Genomic DNA, 27,639 nt, shown 5'->3' with positions numbered 1-27,639 from the left:
TCGGGCCAAAAAACTTGTTTTAAAGAACCAGAATGAGGTTTTCGGTTAAATTTATAATTGTAAATTGCACTGTTACCGACAGAAATGAATAGCTTGATCGGCAGAGCGTTCGACTAGTAACCAGAAAAATGCGTGTTCGGGCCCACGTCTGGGCAATCTGCATCAAAAAATTAGAAAAATATCGCGCATTACATGAACAATAAATAACAAATATGAGGGAATACATGAAATAGAAACGCTCCTAGCTGTGAAAACTTGATGCAACACGGAGCTAAATTGATACTCAAATGTAAGGTTTTTTTTTTAAAGCTTTGGCTCCGGTAAGAAAATTATAATGTAAGCGAAAATATAAGTATCAGGTTTAAGATTTCAAACTACAATGGAATTGTTTTTAGTTCAGTAAAATATAATAAATCGTATGTTGAAACATAGATTCTTCTAATGAGTTTTTGGCTCTTCGTGCAAATAAAAAAATACTACCTCAATTTAAAGGGTAATATATATATTTTTCTTCTTTTTGCAAAAAAACAAATAGCGTATCACATTTTTACTACATTTGAAAAGCCACGCTTAAAAAGAACTTAGTTCAAATTTTTTTTTGTATTTTAACCGTGCTGTTAAATGATGAACACGTGCTGCCATCTCAGCCATAACAGTTCAAACAGCCTGCGATAACAAATTGTAAAAATTTTCAAAAATAAAAACACTTCTCGGCAAGAAAAAAATTTAAAATTAACCTGTGGGTTTTTTTTTTTCCGGTAGAGCGTTCGGCTATAAACTGTCTGAACTTCGGGCCAATTCGGGCTGTCCGACATAGTAGCAAATTTACAGTAATATTACGCATTACATGTACTCATAACATACAACAGATAACACACGTAATAAGATAAATGCAGTGGGAATGCTATTTGGTGTTTCGACTCCTTTATGCAAGCTACAGTTATCATTCAGATAAGTTGACTGCTAATCGAAGGGTGTTCTTCCCTTTTTTTTAAAGCTTTAACTCCGTCCAGACCACTGAGCATAATGTAAGCATAAAAAAAAAGTATTAGATATACCTCAAGGGAATCCTTTTTGTGCAGAAAAACATTTTCATTGTATGCTGAAATGTAGATTTTTCTAATAGCAGTGTTTGAACTTTTGTTCAAATGAAAAAATACTACGCCAAATTAAAACTACGAGTTTCACCCAGTCAATCTTGAACTATTTATTCGAATACGATATAAAACATTAAAAGTATTATCAACTTCATTAGTAAGAAATCATTTTCTACTCCTATGCTTTCGGCTGAAAAAAAAAAAATGTCTACGTTCGAAAAATTACACTTAAAAAACGGACTCAGTTCAACTGGTTTTGGTTTTGAATTTTAAGTGTTCGATTAAAAGAAAAACAAGTGCGGGCTTTTAAACCATACAGGTTAAAGAAGCCTGCTATGGGAAATTGTTGAATATTCAAAAATAGAAACACTTATTTTTTCAATCGAATTTATTACTTCTCTAGAATGTTTGTTTCAATCGCTACGTGAGATCTTCCTCATTCTTTAATCAAATTTCATGTTTTACGAATAATTTTAAATCGTATCATGCTGGCTAATGACAAAACATAGACGCATGATCTTATTAAATTTTTTTTCGGCAAAAAGCTTTTTTACTGTGTTTTATTACGCATTCCTTCAATGAATAGCACTCGAAACCGAAGGCAAAGTTGCTCGGTTAGTTGGAGTGTCATGCTGACAGTCAGAAAGGCGCCAGTTCGAATCCGTGCCACTAAATATCTCTTTAATGTTTTTTTTTCTCCGTCAGATGCTCGCATGGGCAGGACTGTATTTGCCACAACCTGTTTTTTCACGTGCAAAATTTCTGATTTTTCACGTGTCACTCAGCCACACTTTTAATGATATTTATGTTTGCATTGAAAATACGTACAACCAAAAGGAGAGCGATGATCAAATTATCACAACGTTGTATTTAACGAGGTTTTGTGACTGATGTCTTCAAATTACATGCCTTCTCTTGTGCGCTTACTTTTTTCAGTTTACTTCTTTCGGTTTTTCTTCATAATATTCTTTCTTTGAAATTTTTAACGAGCGAAATGCCTTATGAAACAATTCGAAGTACAGTGCGGAGTTCCGCACGGGACGACTAGTACTTATTTATTTCACTTTATTATTTACTTTTCGTCGATCATTTCTTTGGATTTGATACTCTGTATGCTACTGCGATTTAGTATTTTAATACTTAACTTTAAGCACTTTGAAACGGTAGTTATAAATAATTACAATTCTAATTAATTAAGCATTCCTTATACCGAAAATATTGAAATAAACTGTTTATGAATGTTTTTTATAATCATCTTTCTCCTATGAAAACATCTTTTTTCAGCATTTTGCTTAAATATTATACTTGTTTGATAGTATATTTTGTTTAATATTCAAATGACATTTATTAAATGCATAAATTTTTCTTATGGCTGTTTTTTTTTTTATGGTATAGTTTAAAAAATATATTACTATTCCAAACAGCATTTTTGCAGGTATTTATATAAGTATGAAAAAATATCTGAAAAAAAAAAAAAAAAAAACTTCAATCAATGCGAAATTTTATAACTTTTAAAAAAATACAGAGTGATCTGTATACTTCTGTTTATCAGAAATGATTTTTTTATTCTTGCACTGATGGGGCAGAAGAATTAGAAGAGCTTTGCGAATGAACATGGCAAGGAGCTGTTTTTGGCGAAGAAAATAAGTTATTTCTTTTTCAAATCCGTAATATTTCTTCTTTCCCAGAGTCCTTCAAATAGAGCTATTTTTAACAATGCGAGATAATACATCCAAGTTAAAGCAGTTAAATTTTGAAGGAGCATGATTTGCCTTTTTAAAATATTATGATGATTAAAAATAATTGCAAACCATCATGACTACGCGTGTGTTTTTAGATATTGTACACATATTTCGATATGCAGATGCATTCCCCACAAAAAAAGTCACCTTCTCCAACATTGAAGGAAAATGCCCCACTGTCAGATGGCTGGATGGGGTAGAAAAGGATTTAAAGGCAGTTGGAGTGAACCGATGGAGGGTCATTGCAGGGGATAGGGTTAGGTGGGATAGACTTCAAGAGACGGTCTTGGCCTGCAACAGGCTGTAGCACCAGCGAAGAAGAAAGATTCCATAAAAGATTTTATTTCAACTACACGGTATGCTGTCAATAATTTTTAATTCTTTGAAAAATGTATGGTTTAATTTATGTTTTTAAATGACTTTACGTAATGTTAAACTAACGTAAAGTTGTTGCAATTTTGAGTGCGAAATGCTTAACATAACACTAAGCGATTAGTCTAACACATTAACTCACACGCACCCACCTTCCATATGTTACAATTACTATATTGGTTTTCAATATTATCGATGCATGAGTCGGTGTAGCAAACAAAATACCTAACAGTCCTTTGGACAGTTCATAAAGTTATTGGAGGTTATAAATTGTGAATCTGCTTTTTTTTTCTCATGTAACGATTTGTGATTTTCAATGACCCTTAAACACTCGTGTTTTAGCAAAACACTGTATTTTCAAACTTAAATCTATTTTGTTTGTCTGGAGAATCAAATCCCAATGTTAAATCAAATATTTCTAACTGTTTTCGTGAATTTCCTTAAGCAAATTTCACCATTAAGCTTTTCATGACAACTAAACAGGTCTATAATTTCATACCGGTTCGAAAAAATTGCAATGGCACTGTTCTATAAACATTTTTTTTTAATCCGGAATTTTTACGGTAAAAGTTACTAGCATCCATATATTGCCAGTAACTTTCACTGCTATATTTTATTTTGCTGAAAAAGTTTACAGTAGAATAAACGAAAGTTAAGAAGCGCAAAATGCGAGCAGCAGGTTAAATCTCGGGACCTTGGTATTGGCAGGTGACTTTACTGACCACCATACCATTTGGGACACATCGAGTGAGGGAAATACGGTGTTATTTGCTTCGCACGGTAAGTCACGTGGTGTATCAATTGGAGCTGCAATCGTAAATTTGTTGTAAAAATGGTATGTACAATTTACTGTAGCTATTTTCTGTACTGTAAGCACTCCATTTTACAGTGACATTTACCATTTAAGTTTCCAAAATTTTTAACAGCGTAAAATAAAAAAAAAAAAAAGATGTTCTATCGCAAGCCTCCATGTCTCTATTTTGTTATATTTAAATTTTTAGAATGATGCTGATTCTGGATCTGGTGGTTTTGAAGAGGAAAAGAGAGAAGCAACGAAAGAAGTGTCGGAACTGCTCGCCAAAGTGGAAGAAGTGGAAAACAGAACGATCCAAGTCCAAGAGACTTTGGAAAGCGAACGCCGAGTGCGACGACACTTGGAGGTAAGCACAGTAAGAACGGGACTCAATCAAGCCCACTTGATGCCCAAGTCCGGAAAGAAATTTTTGCCCCCTTCACAAGAAAATCCGTATATTTTGAATGTAATTGTTGTGTACATGAAAACCAATTAAACATCCTGTCTATATATACACTATATTACCAAAAATATTGGGACACTTTCGAAAATTCATATTTTTACGGATTTCTCGAGGCATAAAAGACCAATTGAGGCAGTGAGAAGCAAAGGGATGTAAGTGGCAAAATTAAAAATTTGGAGATAACCAGTACACCTGGTAGGTGAACCTGTTCCTATCTTTGGACAAGAGACAGTACTAGTAGCCCTGGTAGGTGCTGTTATACAGCATAATTAAAAAAACTTTCCAATGAAAACTTACCTAGAACTATCTTAAACGCGTTTTGCTCAAATTTTGAAATTGGCCACTTACACCCTTTGTTTCTCACTGCTCTCAATTGTTCTGTAATTTTTTTCACAAAAAAAGTACATTGCAGCTGTCATTTTCCAAGAAAAATTAAGTCTACTCTTCATTTAGGGAACCAGCAACAAATTAAGAAACAAAAAAAAAAAAACGGTTTTTGATCATTTTTCATTTTGAATAGCTGGGAATAAGTTATAAATTTCAGAAATAAGTTAAAAACTATCATGAATTCATTTTTATATTTTCGTGAAAGTATCTCTTATACCTACGGAGATGTAAGCATTTCTTTCAAAAATGCAAACTTGTTTTGAAGGATTTCGGGTTATATCATGCAGAGTTTTTCGTCAAACGTTACTAAACTTTCAGAATATTTGACAACAGATTAGAGAAACATAACAATAAAATTTAAAGTTAAAATATTGAAAATTTAATGAAATATGAACGTTTAAAGCAATTAATTTTTCACTGCGCATGCGCGAAAGAAAGCAATTTATAACTTTCATAATTCAATGCTCAGATATATCCTACAACTCTTTAAAAAAGTCCACCTCAATATCTTTAAAGTTCGAAAAGTTATCAGCGATCTAATGAGACGAATTTCTATAATTCTTGGATAGGCGACGAATGGTAAAGGGTTCGTTCGCAAACTGGCAATATTTTCCGCCTACAGTTGCAGGTCATGATCAGAACGGATTATTTGCGAACGATCCCTCGCGATTCGTTGTCCGGCCAAGAATTATTAAAATTCAGCTTATTAGATCGCTGACAACTTTTTACATTTTAAAGATATCAAGTTGGAATTTTTTTATGAGTTGTAGGATATATGTGGAGCTTCCGACAATAAAGGTTATAAAATGCTATCTATCGCGCATGAGCAATGAAAACGCAATTGCTTTAAACGTTCATATTTCATTAAATTTTCAATATTTTAACTTAAAATTTTATTATTATGTTTCTTTAATATACTGTCAAATATTCTGAAAGTTTAGTAACATTTGACGGAAAACTCTGCGTGATATGATCCAAAAACCTTCAAAAAATCGCATTTTTGAAAGAAATGCTTATACCTCCGTGGGTATAAGCTATACTTTCACGAAAATATAAAAATAAATTCTCTAGATAAGTTTTTAACTTATTTCTGAAATTTATAGCTTATTCGCAACTATTTGCAATGAAAAATGATCAAAAACCTTTTTTGTTTTCTCAATTTGGTGCTCGTCCCCTAAATGAATAGTAGGTTTTATGTTACGCAACTAGACGTCAATAGTAATTTTGACGTCTTGGATTCAAATTAACGTTTTTCGCAATCACGAATGTAATGGTAATCTGAAAAATCCGAGCAACATCAACTTTGATTAAATGAGGATATTAAGCAATTCGTGATTGTTCAAAGAAAAAAAACAACGCTATTTTGGTGCTCCTAAAATTATAAAGTCCAGGTCCTAGAAGCTCTGAAGTACCTATAAACAACCGTACAAAACAATGTTCCAGAGACACATAGTTTTTTTTTTCCTTTTTAGCTATTTTTCAGAGTTAGAAAAAACTTCAAATATTTTTTTTTTAAATAAATTTGAACATTAGGGTTATTATTTTAGTTATCACAAAGCTTATCTGGGCTTATGATACTTTAATTTGAAATCGAGAAAACCTTACGCTATGAAAGTTTTCTTCGAATCAGATAGCTTCTTATCTACTTCTTGCAATTATTAGGAAAGATGAGATAGGAGATATTGATTCCGGATGTTTTAAAACCACAACAAAAGTACATAATGAGGCATGAAAATGAGCCATGCCTCATCTTAAAGGTATGCATATGTAATGTTCATTTGCAAAATCGGAATAAGGAAAACTTGAAGACTGCAACCGTTTTGATGTTGTGAAAGAGAGAGAGAGAGAAAGAAAGAGATTTACAAAAAATAAAAATAATAATAATATTGTTTACAAGGCTGCCAAAAAGTGAAATTTGAGGTGTTTAATTTATTGAGTTAGATTTGGCTTTAAAAACTGTATTTGATTAGATTAATTATTTAAAATCGCTCAATTTGTTAAAAATATTTTAAAGCTTTTTTTTTTATAAAACAAATTTTCAATTTTTTGTTTCTCAATTTTTTATTGTTTTGAGATTTTTTTGTAAAAATCAAATTTATTTCAAACTTTTTCCAATTTTAGCAATTTAGTTCATAATGAATGATCCACCGTAGCAAAAAGAATAATTTTTATGCATGCTGTACTTATTTTTATTATTTTTACCATTACTATTACTGCTGTTATTACAGTAAAACCTGTAAAGTTGACCACCCTTGTAAGTAGACCACTTTTATCAGGTACAGAATTACTCCTCTATCATATAAATCAATCTCTATAAGTTAACTACCTGTTTAAGTGGACCACTAAAGTAGTGCACAACACGTGGTCAACTTACACCGGTTTCACTGTATTTTATTAGGATATTTATTTCTATATAGTGAAACATTACTATTTACATTTATCTTGTAAGTACAAGAGAGTCTTAAAGAAAATTAGTTTTTTTTTTTTTAAATAGTTGATCCACTCTTATTTCGCTAGTCACGCCCCTGTTAGTGATTACTCATTTCCAAATTAAGGTTTTTTTTTTCATATTTTATTGAATCGTTTTCCGCAATGGACTGCATTTGATGAAAAACTATAAAAAAAAAAAAAAAAAAAAAAAAAAAAAATCTGCATTTTGCTCAGTGTCTTTCTTTTCTGTCGGGGCTAATTACGAATAGTTAACTTTCATTTTCACACTTCGTCTGAGCACCAAACTGGCAATACTTTTACGACAGACAAAAATGCTGAACTAGAAAATACCATTTTGAAGTGATAATTAACTCGACGCACGTATTGCCGTATCTAGCTACTATTCCCTAACTAAATGGTAGTTTAACACAATGAGTTGAGTTACAATTTGGGATGCTCGTCATGCTATTTTTAAGTGAGAAAAAAAAACTGACATTGTTTTTTCTACAGGCAAATATTTTGAACTAGAAAATAACATTATAAAGTGCTGATTAACTCTTACCGCCGTTCTATCAGTTATTTCTCAACTAAATGGTAACTTTTGCATAATTATTTTCATTGCAATATACGACGCACTGAACGTAATGTAAAAAAAGGAAGTTTTTAATAAATGTTACTCAGTATTTTTCTGTCACTCCTCTTATAGTTATGAAAGAGTAACAATGATTTTCCCTTCGATATTTAATCTGAAGCACGAAACTAACACAAATTTCTCTACAGATACGATTAGCCAGCTATCCTGAAACAAAAAATTGCAGTTAGAAGTGCTCATTAATGAGTGATTTTTATCAAAACATACGGACACTGCGTAGATCTGAGGGCGCCCAACTTATACCGTAAAAAATTTCAAAAACGTTACTGATAATTTCCATGGAACGTTTCTCGATTCCTCAGTTTTTCATCCATTTCCTGGGAAAATCAAGTATCTTTGTCAAAAAGTTTCCTAAATTGCTGCCTTAGAGCAGGAATTATAAATGGAGGGAGCAAGTCCAATCATTGGCTTATGGCAAAAGCTTGGGGACAATCTCAAGTCACGTGACTTAACGACGAATGGGTAACACGTTTTGCGTGAAACTAGCGAAAACAACCTGATTTCTTCCAATGCTTCGCTTTAAAATCAATCATGTGACTTAGTGTTTTTGTATCACCAATGAAAGTCTTCACTCCCTCCATTTTACCTCTTCTCGATCGATGACTACTGCAAGTTGCAGGAATGCGGATTCACACTGTTGTAAAAAATATTTCTAACTACCAGTTTAAAGATTAACTGCATGAATTCATTATTGGTTTCGGCCTGCTCATGGTGTGTACAGGTTGGCAAAACGCCCAATAAGAGTGAATAAGTATATGCATTCTGCCGTTATGCACGAATTGCAGGAGAGTTCTTTATACTGGCCTGCAATGTTGTCTTGGCTTTGTTTGAAGTAATGCCTTGATAATCTCCAGGGGAAGTCAAGGTATGAGTACAAGCCCACCTAAGTTTTGTCTGAAGTTTCACCGAGACTCGACTGTCTTTAACGGGGGAGATTTTTGAATTTTTCAGAATAATTTCAGGAAGGTTACTGGATTTCAGCGAAAACGTTCCTGTTTTTTGCAAGATATGTTACTTGCTGAAATTGGGCATATAGTTACCCACTATTTTCCAGGAGCATTTCTGAATTGTTTCACAAGGATCCGACATTTTGGTTCCAAGAAGGGTTTGGATCTAACCTTGTTTCTAGTATTTATAAATACGGCATCATATTCGCTGGTTGCTACACTATAAAAAAATTCTGAAACGTTACTGGTTATTTCCGTGGAACGTTTCGGGATTTCAGAAGTTTTCACCTCTTTTCTTTGCAAAAAAGTTTCCTGAATTGCTAAAAAATGCACGAAAGCAGACTTTGCAGTGATGTGAAAAAATACTTTTTGCTACCAGTTTAAGGATTGACTGAGCGTGTTTATTGAGTGTATCGGCTTTAGATTGATTATGATACATTCGGATAGACCAAGCTCCCAATGGGAGCCAGGAAGTCATTGGATAGCTACAGGAATTGCAGGCATAGGAATATGCTTGGTTCTTGCTCGCAATTTTTGCGTAGCTTCGGCCATGGTTGCTCTGATTCTTCTGGAGCTTTCGTGGTAAATCAGGCAGGTTCTAATCAAATATATTAAATTTCTTTAATTTTTCTAAAATGTTCACGACTGACTTTAACAGCGGAGATTTCCAATATTTCAGAAAGCTTACTGACTTTTATCGGAAAACGTTCCTGGTTTTTGTAAGATATGTTACTGGTTGAAATTGCGCACATCAACTGCCTATTATTTTCCAGGAACGTTTCTGAATCGTTTTTACAGTGTATATCGGAAAAAAATCGATGACTGAGTAAAATGTCACTTCTTAGTTCGCGCAAATTCAATAAAAATGTACCGGGAAATGTGAACTGCAATGAATCTCATTTTCACACCTTATTTGTTTTTTAAATTTGTATTAATTAAATCTTCTTCATTTACAGAATAAAATAAGCAAACATTAATCAGGCAACATATCCAAAGCTTGGTCAACATTTTTCTGCAACGAGGTTTTGTAAAAATACTAATCTTTGTCAACCGACAATTTTGGAACCAAAATGTCGGACAAGTCAGTTCCCCTTATACTGTGGCCTTAGGCTGGTGCAAAGATGAGCGAAGCAATGACAAACATTTTATTTTGTTTTCAGGAAAGTCTCAATGAAACGCGAACGTCTGTACACCTCCTGGGAGATAAATTGCAGAATATTACCACCCCAGAAAGCAACAAAAGGACTCAAGTGGAAGAAGTATTGCTCTCTACTTTAGAAAGTATGAACAAGACCTTATTTGAAGACCATCTGCAGAAATTGTACTACAAAGTGGATGGAGTCGTGTATCAAAACGAAACTAAGTACGTATGGAATTCAATTTATCTTAAATTACACTTTTTTATTGATTACAAGTGAGACCAACTGAGAAGAGAGAAGACTCTAAATATTTTCATTTCAATGTTTTAATATTGTACAGTAGTAGAACCTCGCTTATCCGAAACCATTTTTACTGAAACATTGCTTAACCGAAGACTTTTTGTTATTATTGTAATTATTTAAGGGGAAGTAAACCCAAAGCGGGAACTCTATAACCTTGATAATTATATTAAAAAAAAATACGTTTCCATTAGACACTTTTTGTCATTCAGAACTTTCTGTAGTTGTCGCAATTTACATTTAAAAGAACAAAATCAGGCACATACACTGTAAAAACGATTCAGAAATGCTCTGAGAAAATAATGGGCAGCTAAATCATTCGTTTAATCATTCATCAGCTTAATCATTCCAGACCAGATGTCTGCATACGAAAATCGATATTGTTATTAAACACGCTTTGTCAAGCGTTAAACCGGTAGCTAAAAATCCCGAAACGTTCCACGGAAATAGTCTGACGTGTCGGAATTTTGTGAACAGTGTACTTATTTTCGATATAAAAATCATTAAAAAACTTAACCTCTTTCCTAACACCCTGTTTACACCTTAAATGTATGGTAATTTGTTGGTAAATACTAAACGCTGATGAATTTCAAAAAATTACTCCATTTTCTAACAAACTTGTTTAAAACGAGCTATCCAAAAGTGATTAACATTCATTACTAAAAATATATAAAAATAAAATAATAATTAACTTTTTAAAGAAAATGCAAAAAACAAAATTAAAAACATTTCCTCAACAGAAATTTCAAATGCTCCTTATCTAAATGAGTTTCTTGATTGTGAGTCTGTTTCAACTTTAGCTGTGGGGCCATTCTACGAAAAAGTCAACCCTTTGTCCCGCATATATTTCATTCATATATTTCATTAAAAAGTAATAATTTTAAAGGGTAATGACAATATTTTTTGCTTGAGAAATCACACATACGTTAGTAATTTGTTATGCAGCAAAGATTTGTTCATTAATATTTTAAAGTATTATTTAAAATGAAATATATAAGGCGCCACGTGCGGGACGAAATGGCCGTTTTCCGTGGAATGGTCCTGGTGACTTATTTCTGGTTAAACTATATCCAACGTGTTCAGCCATTTTTTTTTCTTTTCAGATTGCTGAGTGAAAGACTAAATCAAGTGGAAATAGAAGTGCAAGAAAGCAACAACTACACCAACAATAACAACCTGACCGAGCTAACAGCATTGGTGAAGAATTTGGAAGAACATTTTCGGCAAATGAACGACTCACTTCAATCGGAAATCACACCTCGCTATAACATTACAGCCGTGGAGATCGCGCAGATGGAAAGAATAAAACACCTCGAGGATAGACTTATGTCACTGAGCAACAGGAGTGAAGCTTTGAAATCGGAACTTGAAGAAATAAGGAACAACATTGAAAGTTCAGATGGTAAGTTGCTGCATTTCAAGTCATGGGATAACAAGGGAGGATCCAGAAAGTTTGGAAGAGGTTTAATACAATTTGGCGGGAGGGGGGGGGGGCTTAGTGTAACAAATAAGGGCAAGGGGCACAATAGGAGGATTCATGAAATTAAACAAAAAAAAACTAATTGTTTGTATAAATGTGAAGGTGTTGATTGATAGTTGGCATTCACCCCCCCCCCCCCCGTTGCAATATTATGATATTAAGTCTTTTGGGCGATTCTCGAAAAAATTTCCCGTGTATAACACTAAGTTTTTTTTATTTTTTCCAGCTAACCAAAGCCTTCAAAAATGAATACTGTTGGGGAATGATACATGACTTAATATACTATCAAAGCATAACACTTTATCCCGTATTTAATTAATAGTTACTTAAATAAAATTAAAAAACTTCACATTACGCACGGGACATTTTTTCGATAATCGCCCTTTTGAAAAGTGCCACATAGTTTGCAGGTTATTACTGTTCTTATCACAGAAGGACGATAACATCAAAAGATGGCTCCAACAGTCATCTCCACCTACACAACTTGGACAGCAGGCGAGAGGGGAAAGAAATTCTCTAAAGTCTCCTGTGCCGTTGATAAACTGTATAGCTACCGATCACAAGAATTTCATACCCCATAATTTGATTAGTACATACCGGAATGTGTGCTACTGATCGTTATGGCCTCGGGCACACTGAAAGCGACTTCCTCTGATTCTAAGTAATGTTTTCTAGCCACTGGGGACACCTCACAGCCTTTGGAAAATAATGTATATCAGCTATTTTAGTAATTTTCTTGCTTTTGCATCCAAGGATGAGGAGTCAGAGAAAAAACTACTATTTCCGGCTCTGACTCCGACTCTTTTAGCGCAAAATCAGACAGACTCCTCAAGCACTGATAGATTTGCGGATTTTGAGGGAAAATGACGGACTCTGACTCCAACTGTAGGAAATTCAACCTTCAACTCCCAACCCCGACTCCGACTCCTTTTGCCCAGAATCAGTTCAACTCCGACTCAGCAGCCCTGATGGCATCACACTGTTTGTAGCAAATCAAACTACTTCATATTATTATACAGAGTAAAACCAGTAAAGTTGCCCACCACTGTAAGTTGACCACCTGTTTAAGTTGACCGCTATTGTCAGGTACAGAAATAGTCCTGGATCTTATATATCAACCTCCATAAACTGACCGCCAGAGTAAGCACCGCCCTTGTGCAAGTTTTTCTGTAGTGGTAGTACGTTTCACCCTGACTGTGTTACCAAAAAAATTACTACGGAAACACATTGGAGGTTCTTACGGTTTATGTTAGCTACGGTCGCGAGTCGAACCGGGATTAACTTGTCAATTACTGTCCGCTGGTAACTCTTTTCAGAAGCAAGAAGTTTTTTAATGCAACAACAAGCTTCTATTCAAATACGTGTTTAAGAATGACTCTTGGTAAATCTGAATGACTCTAAGTAAATTTTCTTTCTAACCGGTGTCTTATGAGTAATTGTAACTTGAGAATAACTTGCAATTGTGAATAAGAACGTTAAAAATGCAATTTTTTTTAACCTTCTATTTGATTGAACACCCATTGAATGTTCTATGAATGATTCAAGGCATCAAGTAGTTTTGACCATCGGAGAAGCAGTACTTGGGGGTTAACCCCTCCAGTGCCTTTCAATTTTGCAACAATACCAATCTTAACATGGAAGTTTATACACAGATTAGAATTTTTATAACACCTCCCCTTCCGCAAAAGCTAAACTTTGCCTACAATAGTGGCGTTGACTTCTGTTTTATTTACTAATTGACGTTGAGTCATTTTTATTTGTGACTACAAGTCTTTAAGAGCTACACGCGTATGTTCAAATATTTTTCACGCATATATATTGTGGAAGAACTGTTCAAATTTCTTTAACTTATAACAGTTGTGTTTGTCATTCTAATTTAGATCTCCGGGAAAAGTTTTTGAATTTCACTGACGAGTGGAAATCTTCTCTTTCTTATGTGGGAGAGCAAATGAGTGAGATCAAAAGAGTTCTTGCAAGAGAAGGCAAAGACGTACCAATGTTCGATGACTCAACTGTTTCCATGTCTCTGGAAAATGAAACCATAGCTCCAAGTAAGTTCAGAATATTTTCTTGAAAACATTTTATTGTGTACAGTTATTGTCATATCGTGTACAGTCATATTGTGCCAGTCTCTTGCTATTGCGTGCTTAAAAAGAATCTTTTTTTTTTTGCTGTCCTCTAAATTTAAAACCATGCAGCCCTTCGTTTCTATTTAAGAAACTGAACAGCTTATTCAAGATTATCACAAATAGTTGATCCTATCTTTTTTTAAATCATATTTTCGAAACTACTGCATAACCTTAAGAAATACATAAAAGTAAATTGAAATATACCAAGTTTTTTGGACTTTTTTTCACTTACAAATGATCGATGTGGAAGCCCTTTTGTTAAATGAGGATCATCTAATCTGCAGTTGAGGACCTTGATGCTAGAACACACACGCAAACTCCAGACACACATTTTTGGTAAGACCAACAAATAGCATCAATGTCCAATAGAAACTCTATGACCTTTACCACATTTTTTACAACATTGTCAAAAAATTCCGAAACATTACTGAGTATTTCCGTGTAACGTTACGGAATTTTAATGGTTTTTTCCACTTCCTGCAAAAATGAAATATCATTGTCAAAAAGTTTCCTGAATTGCTACAAGTTGCACAAATGCAGACTTCTTACTGTTGTGAAAACTATGTTTAGCTCCTAGTTTAAAGAATACCTGAGCGCATTTATAAATTGTATCGGCTTCAGTTCTGTTATAGCCCGTCCATGCTGACTAAGCTCCAAAAGGGAGCGAATAAGTTTGAACTATATTGCTATGCAAGAATTGCAGGCGACTCAAATTCTCGTTACTTACCAGCAATTCTATCTTAGCTTTGGCTATGTTTGCAATACTGCTTATTTAACGTTCTTACTAACTCAGGAAGGTGCAAAGCTATTACACCTACCAAAGTTTACTCTAAAGATCCAGATATACGACTTCAACCGGGAAGATTTCTGAATTTTTCAGGAGTCTTCCTGGCTAATTTCAGAAAGGTTACTGAATATTAGCGGAAAATGTTCCTGGATTTTGCAAGGTATGTTACTGGCAGAAAATGGACACAAAAGTTGCTCAATTTTGTTCAGGAACGTTTGTGAATCGTTTTAACAGTGTACAAAGTAGAGGTCTGATCTCACATTTGTGTCTCGTTGTAGCACCAAACGGAACATCTATATTGTCCACATACAAAACTGAATTTAAGAAAATAAATAAATAAAAATTTGGACTTGCGTGGTTCTTACACCAAATCCCTCAATTTAGCTCGTTTCAGACGCTATGTGATTTTTATTCATTGGGTTACGTCAAAGACGTTGTTTATCAACTACGATTACGAAATCATTACAGAAACCGCCATAACGCAATTTTACAGCATTGCAAACATTTAACAGAGTGATACTCTAAAATGTGTGGAGCCAGCAGGATTCAGAAACGTTACTGGAAAATAATGGGCAGCTGATGTGCCAGTAACATGTCTTGGAAAAATCACGAACTTTTTCCACTAAAATTCAGTAATATTCCTGAAATTATCCTGGAAGCTTCCTGAAAAATTCAGAGTTCTTTCCATTTAACTTCAGTCGTATCTCTGGAACGTTGGAGTAAACTTACGTAGGTATAATATAATACTTTGGAATCTTCCCGATTTATCAAGAAAGTTCCTAATGCAATATTGCACACATGGTCAAAGCTAAGATAGAATTGAAAAGTAAGCATCAAGAATTGTACTCTTCAGCAATTCTTGCATAGCGACGTTGATCCACGGACTTAATCACTCCCTTTGGGAGCTTAATCAGCCTGGACGGGCCATAGGAAAATTAAAGCTGATACTCTTTATAAATACGCACAATTAATTTTTAAATTGGGAACTAAAAATATTTTTCACACCAGTGTGAAGTCTGTATTCGTGCAACTTGTAGCAATTCAGGAAACTTTTTAACAACGAAACTCAGTTTTTCCAGAAAGTGGATAAAAGCCATTGAAATCCTAAATTGCTACACAGAAATACTCAGTAACGTTTCGGAATTTTTTTTACAGTGTAGGTTTGTTCAATGATGTCCAGTACATAGCACGCGTACCACAGTAGCTTACCGTATCACTATTAAAATTGGCACACGAAGAATTTTGAAACATTTTAAAAGCTAAGAAAATATTATTGTTTTTAGGAATTTAGTCAAACTCTGAAAACTCTACTCACATTAGAAGATAATCTTCAAAATATTTTATATTTTACTATAATTACAATGATATTAACGACGTCAAAAATATGGTCAATGTACCATCTTAACATATAAATACAGTCATGCGTCGCAGAGATGACGCGGACAAGGAAATCGGCGCACAAATTATCTAAACAACAATATCGCTTATCATTAGCTTTGAATGAAAACATCAGAGACATCACAGAGAAAGCGCAGTTGAGCAAAGTTGTATGTTGCACGAATTATAATTTAAAGAACATTCTAGCATGCTCAAGCTGTGCTGGATTTTCAGAAAAACTTTTTGATTTGCTCCAACTAGTTTCAAACATAAAAAAGGACATCTTCAAAGAACTCAAAAATGTAATTGAATTTAAGAAATTCGGGTGAAAAAAATAGTTATTGTTTGCACAGATGGAGTACCTTGCATGGTTGGCAAATTAGTGGGGTCTTATACACCAAGAAGCTCTTTGGGCCAGGGACTGCAACTTGCTTTGCTGAACCTGTAGTGTACTGTCTGAACAAAATACAAGATGTAACTCGTGTTTTGTTAGATTTTGAAATAGTTGAGCTTTTAATGCACGAAGCTTTTCCAGTATATTGAATTTATACTTCTTATTTTGCTTTTAATTTTATTTTTCTTGATTATAGCTCTCTTATACACTGTATTATTTTCAATTTTTATCTATTTTTTTTTCTTTTCCCGTATTATTTTTCCCCTGGTTTTTATCTTTTCATCTAAAGGCCTCACCAACAGATTATCACTTTTTTTTTCACTTTTGTCACCTTTTATTCTTTCGCTTTTTTCTTCCAGCTTGCTTATTTGGTTTCCGCCGAAAATAATAAAATAAAAACAAAATAAATAAAACACGAAAAAAAATTTCCAACTTCAACATTTTCCTATCATTAGTATGGAATCCGAAAAGCGTTTCTTCAAATACCTTAACACAATTTCTACAGATACTGCCCTCACCTTTCCACTGCAATATGCATGTCTATTTGTTACATTTCTCAACATTTTTTTGAGTAAAATTACATTCTTCACAAATTCTTCATTACTTGCCTGCAACTATTTTCTTTTCTCATTTTGTACAGAAACGTCTATGTGTGGCCATCCAGACAATAATAAACCGAACCTCCTGATAACTATGGATACTGACGAATCTGGAATTCAACATTTATCATTTGGTTGTTTCCCTATTGGGCTATACATTTTAAGTCCAGTTCCTGTTCCAGCTCGGTGTGAAAATGGTATTTGGATAGGTCCTTTCCCTACCTGCGTCCGCCTTCCTGATGAAGAAGAAATCCATAGTAAGTAGTTTATAGAATCTTGTGAAAAATATGAATAGAAATTTGTGGCTAGCTCAAGCTGTTCATTAGGATGGTTCAGAAATACACATAAAAAAAGTTTCTCCTAGATAACAGGACACCCCTCAATATTTTTAGACTTGTGGATAGCAATATATTGGAAGAATTTTAGTTTCCTATTTCAACTGAAAAAGGTTGCTCAACCCCCTCCCCTAAACTTCATAACTATGGAGAGGGAGTTAAAAAAATACTTCGAACTGAAAAAACAATGCTGCATATTGTAATCTACACGAGTAATATACATATGCCTTGCAACAAAATAATTATTTACAAAAAGAAAAAAAACAGCTGGGGAAATTAAATGTTTTAAATTTGTGAAATTTTTATGCTACGGCTAATGTTAAATGAAGGGGTCATTGATCACCCTCTTAAAATTTGAGTAAGAAGCTAAAACTTTTACAGCATAGTACTACTAGTAAATCTAAAAGAAATAGGGGGTGTCCTAGACTCTAGCTAAAAAAAAAAAGTTTTTTTTGAACCACCTTACTGTTCATATTTAGCAAGAGGAAAAATAAGTCCATGGAGGATAATAACATGAAGATGATTTAAAGGACTGAATTTTAATCAGAGCCATAGATTAAGACTCTGAGTAAAATTCAGTCCTTTACAGTCCACGTAATGGCCTCAGCCCTTTCTCTTTCGAAGGTGGTCCATAAGCCAGCTGCCGGGTATTCCACCTTAGTTTTTACAGTGTAGTTCCTTGCTCTAGCTAGCAGAACCGTGATGGCGAAAAAGACGAGTGGTCTATATGTGCGTAAAGAAATGTGCTATAAAGTGTTCGAAAGTAGGTGACAGTATTCAGGTTGGAAAAAAAAAAATCTCAAATGCGTCAATTAAAGTGTCTAAAAATGCATCAAAAAGTACGCTAAGTCATGTAAGTCTTGACAGAAATTTCTCGAAAACTCTTCCAAAAATGTATGCTTTAAGTGTCAATCTGCAAGATGTATTCAAAATTTTTCATTTGGTACAGTATGTGGCCCAAAATACGGAACAAAAGGGACCTTTTCCGGATTTCGAAATTTTCCGGATTTTGGATTAACTTTTCTGTCGTGTGGTATTTGAAACGTTTTTCCAGGTTTCACTAATGCTCGAGCTAAATTTCTTTATTTTATATACTTGAATGTAAGTATACTTCATTATGCTAAAATAAAAGTCGGAGATAATTTGCTAAATTTATTTAAACGAATAATAACTGAGATTGGCTTCGGAAAAATTAGTTCTTGAATTCAAATAGTGCAGATACACAATAATAATCTGTGTTTCTGAAAGTTGTAATTTTTCATGCATTTCGGGCTATTATTTAAGGTATTCATACTAAAATCGAAATAAGAAACATGTGCTAAAGAATTCACTGAAGTATTAGTTCACTAGTTTAGAAAAATATCAACTCAAAGTGTTGTTGCACATAGTTACCGTACATTCAAAGTTATGAGTTCAAACAATAATGAATAAAGAACATTCGATAGGGAAAAAATTGAACAAGAAAAGGAAAAAATATATAAAAGTTATTTGGAGAAAAATTCTTCGTGATGACCGCATTTAAGCATTTTAAATCGATATAATTAAACAATATAGGTCACAAACATCCCATCAGAAATAAATTGCCTAGGAGAAAAAGTAGCGGCATGTGAAGTAGAGGCCGAAGAAAATGTGGTTGCAAGGCATCCCGGGATTGAGAAACACTAACCTCTCAGTAGAATATACAATATTCTTCCTACTAACCAATTGGAATTTTGACACTTAAGAATTTATTTAGAACTTTTTCCTGGTCTTTAGAAACTAACCTTATCTGATACATGTAACTTTCTGACTCCACTCCTAAACACAGACTGTTAGTAATTATTTAAACTTTTAAGTCGACTTTTGGATGCTATTATTTTATGGCAAACTTTTGAAAAATATTTCTAAGGCAACAATAAATAACTATTGCAAGGAAAGCGTCAGCAGAAATACCAAAATACTATGATTATCGTTCAATGTCAAACGATATAAACCAAAGTCTAATTTATATAAGAGGCGACATTTGTCAATGAAGCGGAAACTCAATAGGGGACTTTCGTTTGCAATAGCCGTAGAGCATGGACGAACACAGTTCGATAAAAACGGAATTTGGGCACGAAAATCAGGAACGCAAATTAATGTTTATCGTCATTCTCAGTGGAAATGGAAAAACTGAATGAATTCAACGCTAGCCATAGCTCGATTAATAAGCTTTTGCGAGGGTTTTTCACAGAACTACCAGAACTTGACGTTGGTGAAAATACTGACCCTTCCACATTTAAACTACTAAAAATATATCCCCCAGAAAGACTCCGGATGTTCCACAAGAAAATTATGATACAAAATTATGAGAGGCGTCACCTTCGTATTTGACGGTGACTTTTACCAAACTCTTCCTGTGGTACCCTAGATAACAGGGGACCCTCGGGTGAGATGTGATGTGGTACCATAGAAGAACGCGTGCATATTTACTTTAAGTCTGATTAATGTCGTCCCCTTAACAATCTCTGTATCTCAAGAACAACTATAAGAGCCCGTTTAGAAGATGGTGGTAAGCATTACTACAGTCTTTTATGACAAGTAAGTAAAAATACCTGGAAAAGTGTGTCTTACCAAAATAGATAAGTTGGGAAATTTTCTCTGAATGATTTGATCCTCAATGTTTATTCAGAAACTAAGGCTAAAAAAAATTACATTGGATACGCGAGGGGGCTATAGTTCTTGTCAACAGCGCTGTGCATCATCTAAAAGAATTCCTTAAGTACCTTCACTCCCCAGTACTTATCTTCATGCTTTTAAAATTAAAGGCAGTATCCCAATAAAATTATTTCGTTACTTTAATTTGCTTAACCTATGCAATGGAGTTACTACGTAGTCTTTGACTAAGAGTGTTGTTCTTACATCACCTGCAGCAGATCAGTTGGCTCACATTCCTTGCATCCTTATGCATATTTCTTTTTCCAATTTAAGTAATTACAACTCCCAATGAAAAGTTCTTATGAACGTTACACATGGTAAGATGATATTGCTCAGTGGGAATTATGTGTTAGTCTCTCTTGATCAGGAAATGAGGTAAATCAATTTGTTGCAAACACCTCATGAAAACGAAACAAAAAATGTTGCTTACTAATAAATTTAAAATTAAAAGTACCTGCATAATATTTTTTAAAGATGATCGCTTTTTAACCCGAACAAGGTCGGGACGGGCCGCTAGTGAAATGTATAAATTTCTTACAAAACCTCATAAAAACGGGACAAAAAATGCTGTTTAGCATGATATTTTAAAACAAAAAAATCTGCATAACAGTTATTTTCATCCCGGAACAAGTTCGGAACTAGCCTCTAGCATTTACTAAATCTATTTCAATTCATCAGCTTAAAATTTTTGGTTTTCAGTCAGTTATATTTATAAATGCAAATATATATCTACGTATATCAACTTTCTTTCAATAGTTCATCGAGCTCGGACTTGTGAGACTCAGGCACGTCCCTCTTGCGGTGTGTAGGAGGGACTAGACTGTCAAATCAATTGTCGTGTGCAACGAAACAAAACCTCGTTGACGCTTATTTCTGTGGTGTCCTCCTCTATCATTTCGACACTTGGCAGCACATTCAAAATAAGAAAAATTTAAGATAATCTATTTTATGTAACAGATATGCATGACGTATTTCCCGGTTAAAATAACGCACATATCAAAATATCACCAAACAGAATTGCTTAGTTAAAATGTAGAAGAGTAGAAGCAATTTTCACCCGTCCTACCTTGACTGCAGCCTTTCTATATGTATAAAGATACGATGATCTATTATATGTATAACACAATTTTGGCTCATTATATTAATTCTTCATTTCAACTTCCAGTAAATATTATAAATAACTACAAATATATATTTACTTAATTTTTTTCCTTCACCAAAGGGGCAGAAGTGGCTGAAACGCTCTAGTAAGTCTCTCTGGTATTGTGCAAGAGGGACTATATTTAGCAGAAAGTACTTGCCTTACACGACAACGCCCATTGATTATTTCAATCAACTCCAGGTCTTCTCTTGCCTCTACAAGTCGTGGAAACCTTTGATGCAGTTGAAAATGCACCTTTGTCATTTATTATCAATTATGTAACTATCTGGCATGGACAGCAGAACTTCATATTTCCTAATCAGTTCGAACCGGACCCCATTCGTATAATTGGATAATTTCCTAAAAAAGGAGTTATTTTAGTTAATCACTGAATGTATGTTGAAAATGAAGGGGAAAAAACTATTTTCAAAGAAAAAGAGTTTTAACAGAAAGAGGGCCGTCCTTCAAGTGACGGACGACAACCAACAATGGAACTGCTCCATAATCGCAAACTCCATCTTCGTGGAATCAAGAACAATACTGCCGTGCTAAGCAAGAAAGTCGTATCTGCATTTTTTTCAAATCAAAATTGAGTTACGGGCCACCAGGTGGTTCTTTGTGACATATTTCATCGCAACATAAAGTTTTATGGTTATTTGTAAGTAGGAAATATTTTTTGAAAAGTTCTGAAAAAGTTGCAACTGAATCAAAGAGACGCAAAACTTTAAACAGGAATTTCTCATTCTGAACCTCGGCTGCAGATACTTCTGCGCTTAGCACGACAGAATAGAGACGCAAACGGAATCATTATTTTGCGAACCACAGTGTCTTATACGCATTTCTTTTTTCTGAAATTCTGAATGCGATTCGGATAACCAGCGATTCGAATAGTCGGAGTGCGGATCATTAGAGAATAAAAAAATTTAAAATGATGTTAGAGCATAAAAAAACTATATCAGTCAACCAAAGCTTGTTAAATTATTGCTGAGACGACATTCTCGTACACGTACTGACGCAAATTTTATTTCACTACTGTCGTCCTTTAGTTACCTACTAGTTACATTTATGAATGACTGTAAATATATATTCCATTTAATTTATTTTGTAGGATTTAAAAACAAAGTCACAGAATGGGCTTGCATAAGTCTCTCTTACAATTCACTGCACAGACAAGATTGAGAACGCTATACCATTTAACCGTGAAACTCTTTAATTTGTTACCATTTATACCAGGCGTTCACAAACCTTTGAAAGTTGTGACACCTATTGAGAAAATAATTTTTCTCCAGGCATCCGTTTCATTTATCTCAGTTTTATACCCAGTTTTCTGTAACACAAGTTAATTTATTTATTTATGAACATAATATGTATATAAGTAAGTAGAAATAGATGACTCAAACACTATGTTCATTTATTTGCACGATTTTGAGAAAAAAATTGTAAAAGTATGCAGCCAAAGTATGACAAAATTAAGTGCTCTGTTTCCGTTTTCAGTTCATCCGTCCTCTTTCCGCGGCACAACTAAATGACTATACTAACATAATTTGCTCTAAATACCATACATGCATGAAATAACAAGTCTTTGACAAAAATTGCTTTTGTAAAAGCAATTAAATAGAGGAAAGATTAAAACCTGGATAAATTGAAAAGCTTTATCTCCAAAATTTGAAATGTTTTGAAAAACTCTTTTCCAGAATTAAATGCTTGCTTAAGTTTAGCCATTACGTATAATATGAACTTTTTTAACAGTCCTCATGTATATAATTGCAAATGTTCGAGTAACGCTGACGTCATCAACAGTGAAACTCGCGCCATGACACGATAATTTGATGATATGTTTTGGTAATGCTTAACATGCAGGGAAAGGCTTCTTTGTGACAAGGCTGAAATGGATCCGGTCACTAAACTGTTTTACTGGTAAAAGACTGTGTCATTTCAGGGGAATGAAGAAACGAAAAAGTGGTCGCAGTCAACGCTGCCTACTGGAGTTTAGGGTTAATCCATTGGGTTAGGGTTACAATTTTAACTATCAAAGTATCACCGAACAGGCAATGGCTTCGTTCAAACGTAGAAGCAATTTTCACCCGTCATATATAGACAGGAAATTTTCTTGTTAACTTAATATTTACTCCATGCTAATTTCTTTCATCTTTTGTTCGGTAACCATCAACAGGCTTGTTTTACCCAACTAAACTGACACGAAGCCAAAGCGTTTTTGTAAAAGAAAAAAGAAATGAATAACTAACAATTTACGTTTGTTATTTTTGATTGGCAAGAAATAGTGGGAGGACAAACAAGGGAACATATTGGAAGTTAATTTGCATTGATATTCCACTGATTTAGTAGGCAGGACATGCAGTTCTACTAATAACTGCTTTTCCAACTGTTGAAGAGAGATGGTTTATTAACATCATCAGTTATATATACAGGGCGGGATTATAGACTTTTCCGAGGCAAGGCAGATACTTGAAATTGCTTCCGGTTTATATATTGAGTTTAAATTTATCTTAAAAAGGGTAATTTATAAAAGGTGAGATAAGAGCTGCGGAGAAATTATTTATGTGCAGTTGATTGATTGAGCAAAATGTAGTGATCAAAAATTAGGATTTGGGGTATCTAGGGACCTCCCTTAGGAAATATTTCGATAATGAAGTCTTAAAAACACTATTTGAGTCCATCTTTATTGGTTTTAGAAGTAATGGGCTGGAGGGGGGAGAAGTCTCGATGTTGGACGTAGAAGTTTTCAAAACTGACGTGAATGATTATTTCTCAATTTTGCTTGTGATGAATTACTACAAAATTTTTGACACTTTGATTTTATTTCAGCGCTATCAGGTGACCTGGAAAAATTTAACCAATGTGCAAGTACGGATGGACTATTTGAAGATCCTACAAGCTGTTCTCGATTCTTTAAGTGCACGCAGTTCCAACAAAAGCTAATGACTTGTCCAGAAAATCTTCAGTTTGATAACACCGAAAAGCAGTGTGTAGACTCATATAATTCGGGATGTGTACCATTTTCAAACATCAGCCTTAGTTCTGGTAAATTTAAATTATTTTAATTGAATTTAAATTAAACCTAGTTAGACCTTAACTAAGCCATTCCACAAAAAAGTCAGCCCTTTATCTCGCACTTTAACGGTTAATATATTTCATTAAAAAGTAATAATTTTAAAGGATAATGACGAAATTTTTTGCGAAAGAAATCACACATACTTTGTAAAAACGATTTAGAAACGTTCCTGGGGAAAAAATGGGCTGCTGATGCGCCCAATTTCTGCCAGTAACAAATCTTGAAAAAGCCAGGAATGTTTTCCGCAAAAATCAATAACCTTCTCGAAATTATACCGGAAGCCTTCTGATAAAATCAGAAATCTTCCCGTTCAAAGCCAGTCGCGTCTCTGGAACTTTAGAGTAAAGCAGGTACAAAAAAATAATTTAGCATCTTGCTAATTTATCAAAAAAGTTCTTAAAATCAGTACTGGAAACAGAGCCGAAGCTAAAACAGAATTTTACTCTTCCGCAATACTTGCAAAGCTACGCGGTTGGCGATCGGTGGACTTATTCGCTCCCTTTGAGATTTTAATGAGTCTGATCTGACCGCGATCGAACAGAAGTCTTTACAAATACGCTCAGTTAATCTTTAAACTGGGAGCTAAAAATATTTTTCTCTACAGTGAGAAGTTTGCATTCGTTCAACTTGTAGCACACCAGGAAACTTTTTGACAAAGATACTTGATTTTTTTCAGGAAGTGGGGGGGGGAGGAAAACCATTGAAATCATGAAACGTTACATGGAAATAATCGGTAACGTTTCGGAATATTTTTACGGTGTAAATTTGTAATTTGTTAAGCAGAAAAAATTTGTTCATTAATATTTGAAAGTATTATTTTTAATGAAATATATGAGGCGTTGCATGTAGGACAAAATGGTAGTTTTCCGTGGACTGGCTCAATTGCGCTAATTAAATTTTGCTGAAAGATTGGGAAATTAAAATTACATTGATTTAATTTTAACTAAAACGTTAACAATATTTTCATTTTTTTTTTTTTCGTTTTTTCATTTTATTTTGTTAAGTTGATATGTCGAAGTTCTGTGCACTTAAACTTATTTGTTTTTCATGTATGTCACTTTAACCAAGGCTGGACTTAATAATAAACCGTTATCTTAAGAAGTAGTTATGTTACTGAATCAGTTCCGCTCCGTATTAGCTTTAAACCTTAGTTCTGGGTAGCTAAAACTTCTAAATATGTTTAAAATGACTGTATGTAATCGCAGTTTTATCTTACTACTTTTTTTCTTTCTGTTTGAGTTAAAAAAGTTAATACAAAATAAAACAAAACAAAAATAAATAAATAAAATAAATAAATAAAACATCAATGAAAGGAAACTTTTATTTTTCTTAATTTCATTGCAAAAATTACAAGTTTCTTCGTTTGTGTATACAATTTCCTTTGCAATTTTTGACTCATTTGCTCTGGAATTAGGATTTTTTGTGAGAATTGTTGTGCAACTCTCATTTATTAAGTTGAAAGAAAATTCCGAAACGTTACAGATTACTTTCGGGAACGCTCCGGGATTTCACAGGTTTCCACGCTTTCTGTTCGTCACAACTTCCAGTTAAAATCCAGTATGCTTTCCAAAACGTTTCCTGATTTGCTACAAATTGCACAAATGCAAACTTCTGATTAGTAAGAAAATTATTTTAGCTGCCAGTTTAAAGATTAACAAATTGTATTTATTCAATCAATCACCTTCTGGTCGTCAACATCATTCTTGAAAACGAAAATTAACGCCTTTGGCTTTAATAGCTTTGCAAGAATTGCAAGCCTAAGATGCTTGACGAGTTTTTGCATTTCTGACTTTGCTTCGGCAATGGGTGGAAAGATGCTTTAGGAGCAGTCCCGGGTAGGATCCCTTGAATGAGACAGGTCGATTTATCCGACATCTTGGTTCCATGGCAGTTTTGGATCCAACCTTGTGTCTTGTATTTATAAATATGTTGTAATATTCGTTGGTTTCTATGTCGTAAAATAACTGATGATTAGTTGAGTGAAATGTCACTTAAGGTAAATCTAGAAAGATAACTTAGATGACAATTTCAAGCAAAATGCATCGGGAAATGTTCACTGTAATGAACGACATTTCCACACCTAATTTATTTCTAACTTGTATTAATTAAATCTTTTTCATTTACCGAATAAAATAATCAACCATCAATCAGGTAGCTCAGCTAAAGCTTGGGCACCAGTTTTCTGCAACGAGGTTTTTTTTACAAAAACTAATTTTGGAACCAAAATGTCGGATAAGTCAGATCCTTTTATATGGTGGCCTTAGTATCACCTACCTGAATTTTCGCAGTAAGTTCTTGTTTTGAGCTGCAGCCATAACTAGCTTTTACCCAAGAAGGTTTCTCAATTCGTTAGTAAGATTCCAGGATAATAACTAGCGGAAAACGTTCCTGTTTTTTGCAAGATATGTTACTGACAAAAATTGGGCACATTAGCCGCCCATTATTTTCCAGGAAATTTTCTGAACTGTTTTTGCACTGTAGTACGACCATATATATTTTTTAATGCGTTTGTATACATTAAATAAAAGTAAACGTCAAACTTCGTCCAGATATTAAAGGCACTGATTTGTCCTATAACTATAGCTGAGGTGCTTTCTGAAGGACGAAATTAAAACCATCGCCAACTATAGGTGAAAGAATACATTTTGCCATCTTTTAAATTTGGTTTGGGATTCAAGTAGAAAAGGCACGGATTTGTCCTATAACTATAGCTGAGGTGCTTTCTGAAGGACGAAATTAAAACTAGCGTCAACTATAGGTGAAAGAATACATTTTGCCACCTTTTAAATTTGAATTGGGATTCAAGTAGAAAAACTTCGAGCTTCAACCATTGAGTACAATGTTGAAATTAGCGTAAAACAATTTTCAGCAATTAATTGTTTAAACCGTTGAATGAAGACACTTATCACAGTTTTCCAAGTAAGAGTTGTTTTATGTAGTTTAGTTAGGTTAATTCTTCTCAAACTCGTATCAAGTTTATATTAGAACTGCAACTGAATATGGATCAGAATTTATATTTAAAGTTTTTCATTCAAGAAATTTTAGCAAACTTTTGGTGCAAAAATGCTTTTGGTCTTAGAAAATCTAATCAGAAACAAAAATATGAGACAACACTCCAAAGGGAGTTTTTTCTTGGGCTGTTAATGGCTGAGAGCAGTCGACGATATGCAGCTCACGTAGGACTCCAGTTAAATATAACTAGTCGACCCGTGCGGAACTCCGCACTGTACTTCGAATCGTTTCATAAGGCATTTCGCTCTTTAAAAATTTCAAAGAAAGAATATTATGAAGAAAAACCGAAAAAAGTAAGCGCACAAGAGAAGGCA

The 27,639-nt window shown here is 34.0% G+C and overlaps 1 protein-coding gene across 1 annotated transcript in view; it reads left to right on the top strand.

The window, feature by feature from the left end:
* Positions 1-27,639, top strand: part of LOC129228337 (uncharacterized) — a 43,918-nt gene that overhangs the window by 2,193 nt on the left and 14,086 nt on the right. The window contains exons 2-6 of the mRNA XM_054863016.1: positions 4,213-4,371; positions 10,044-10,246; positions 11,426-11,724; positions 13,683-13,853; positions 17,130-17,345. Of these exons, the coding sequence (XP_054718991.1) occupies positions 4,213-4,371; positions 10,044-10,246; positions 11,426-11,724; positions 13,683-13,853; positions 17,130-17,345 (1,048 nt within the window). The remainder of the gene's footprint in view (positions 1-4,212; positions 4,372-10,043; positions 10,247-11,425; positions 11,725-13,682; positions 13,854-17,129; positions 17,346-27,639) is intronic.

Source organism: Uloborus diversus, chromosome 8 (assembly GCF_026930045.1).
Source record: "Uloborus diversus isolate 005 chromosome 8, Udiv.v.3.1, whole genome shotgun sequence".
In the NCBI taxonomy this organism is placed as follows: Eukaryota; Metazoa; Arthropoda; class Arachnida; order Araneae; family Uloboridae; genus Uloborus; species Uloborus diversus.
Note: the sequence above shows the minus strand (reverse complement) of the source record. Positions and strands in the feature narration are given on the sequence as shown.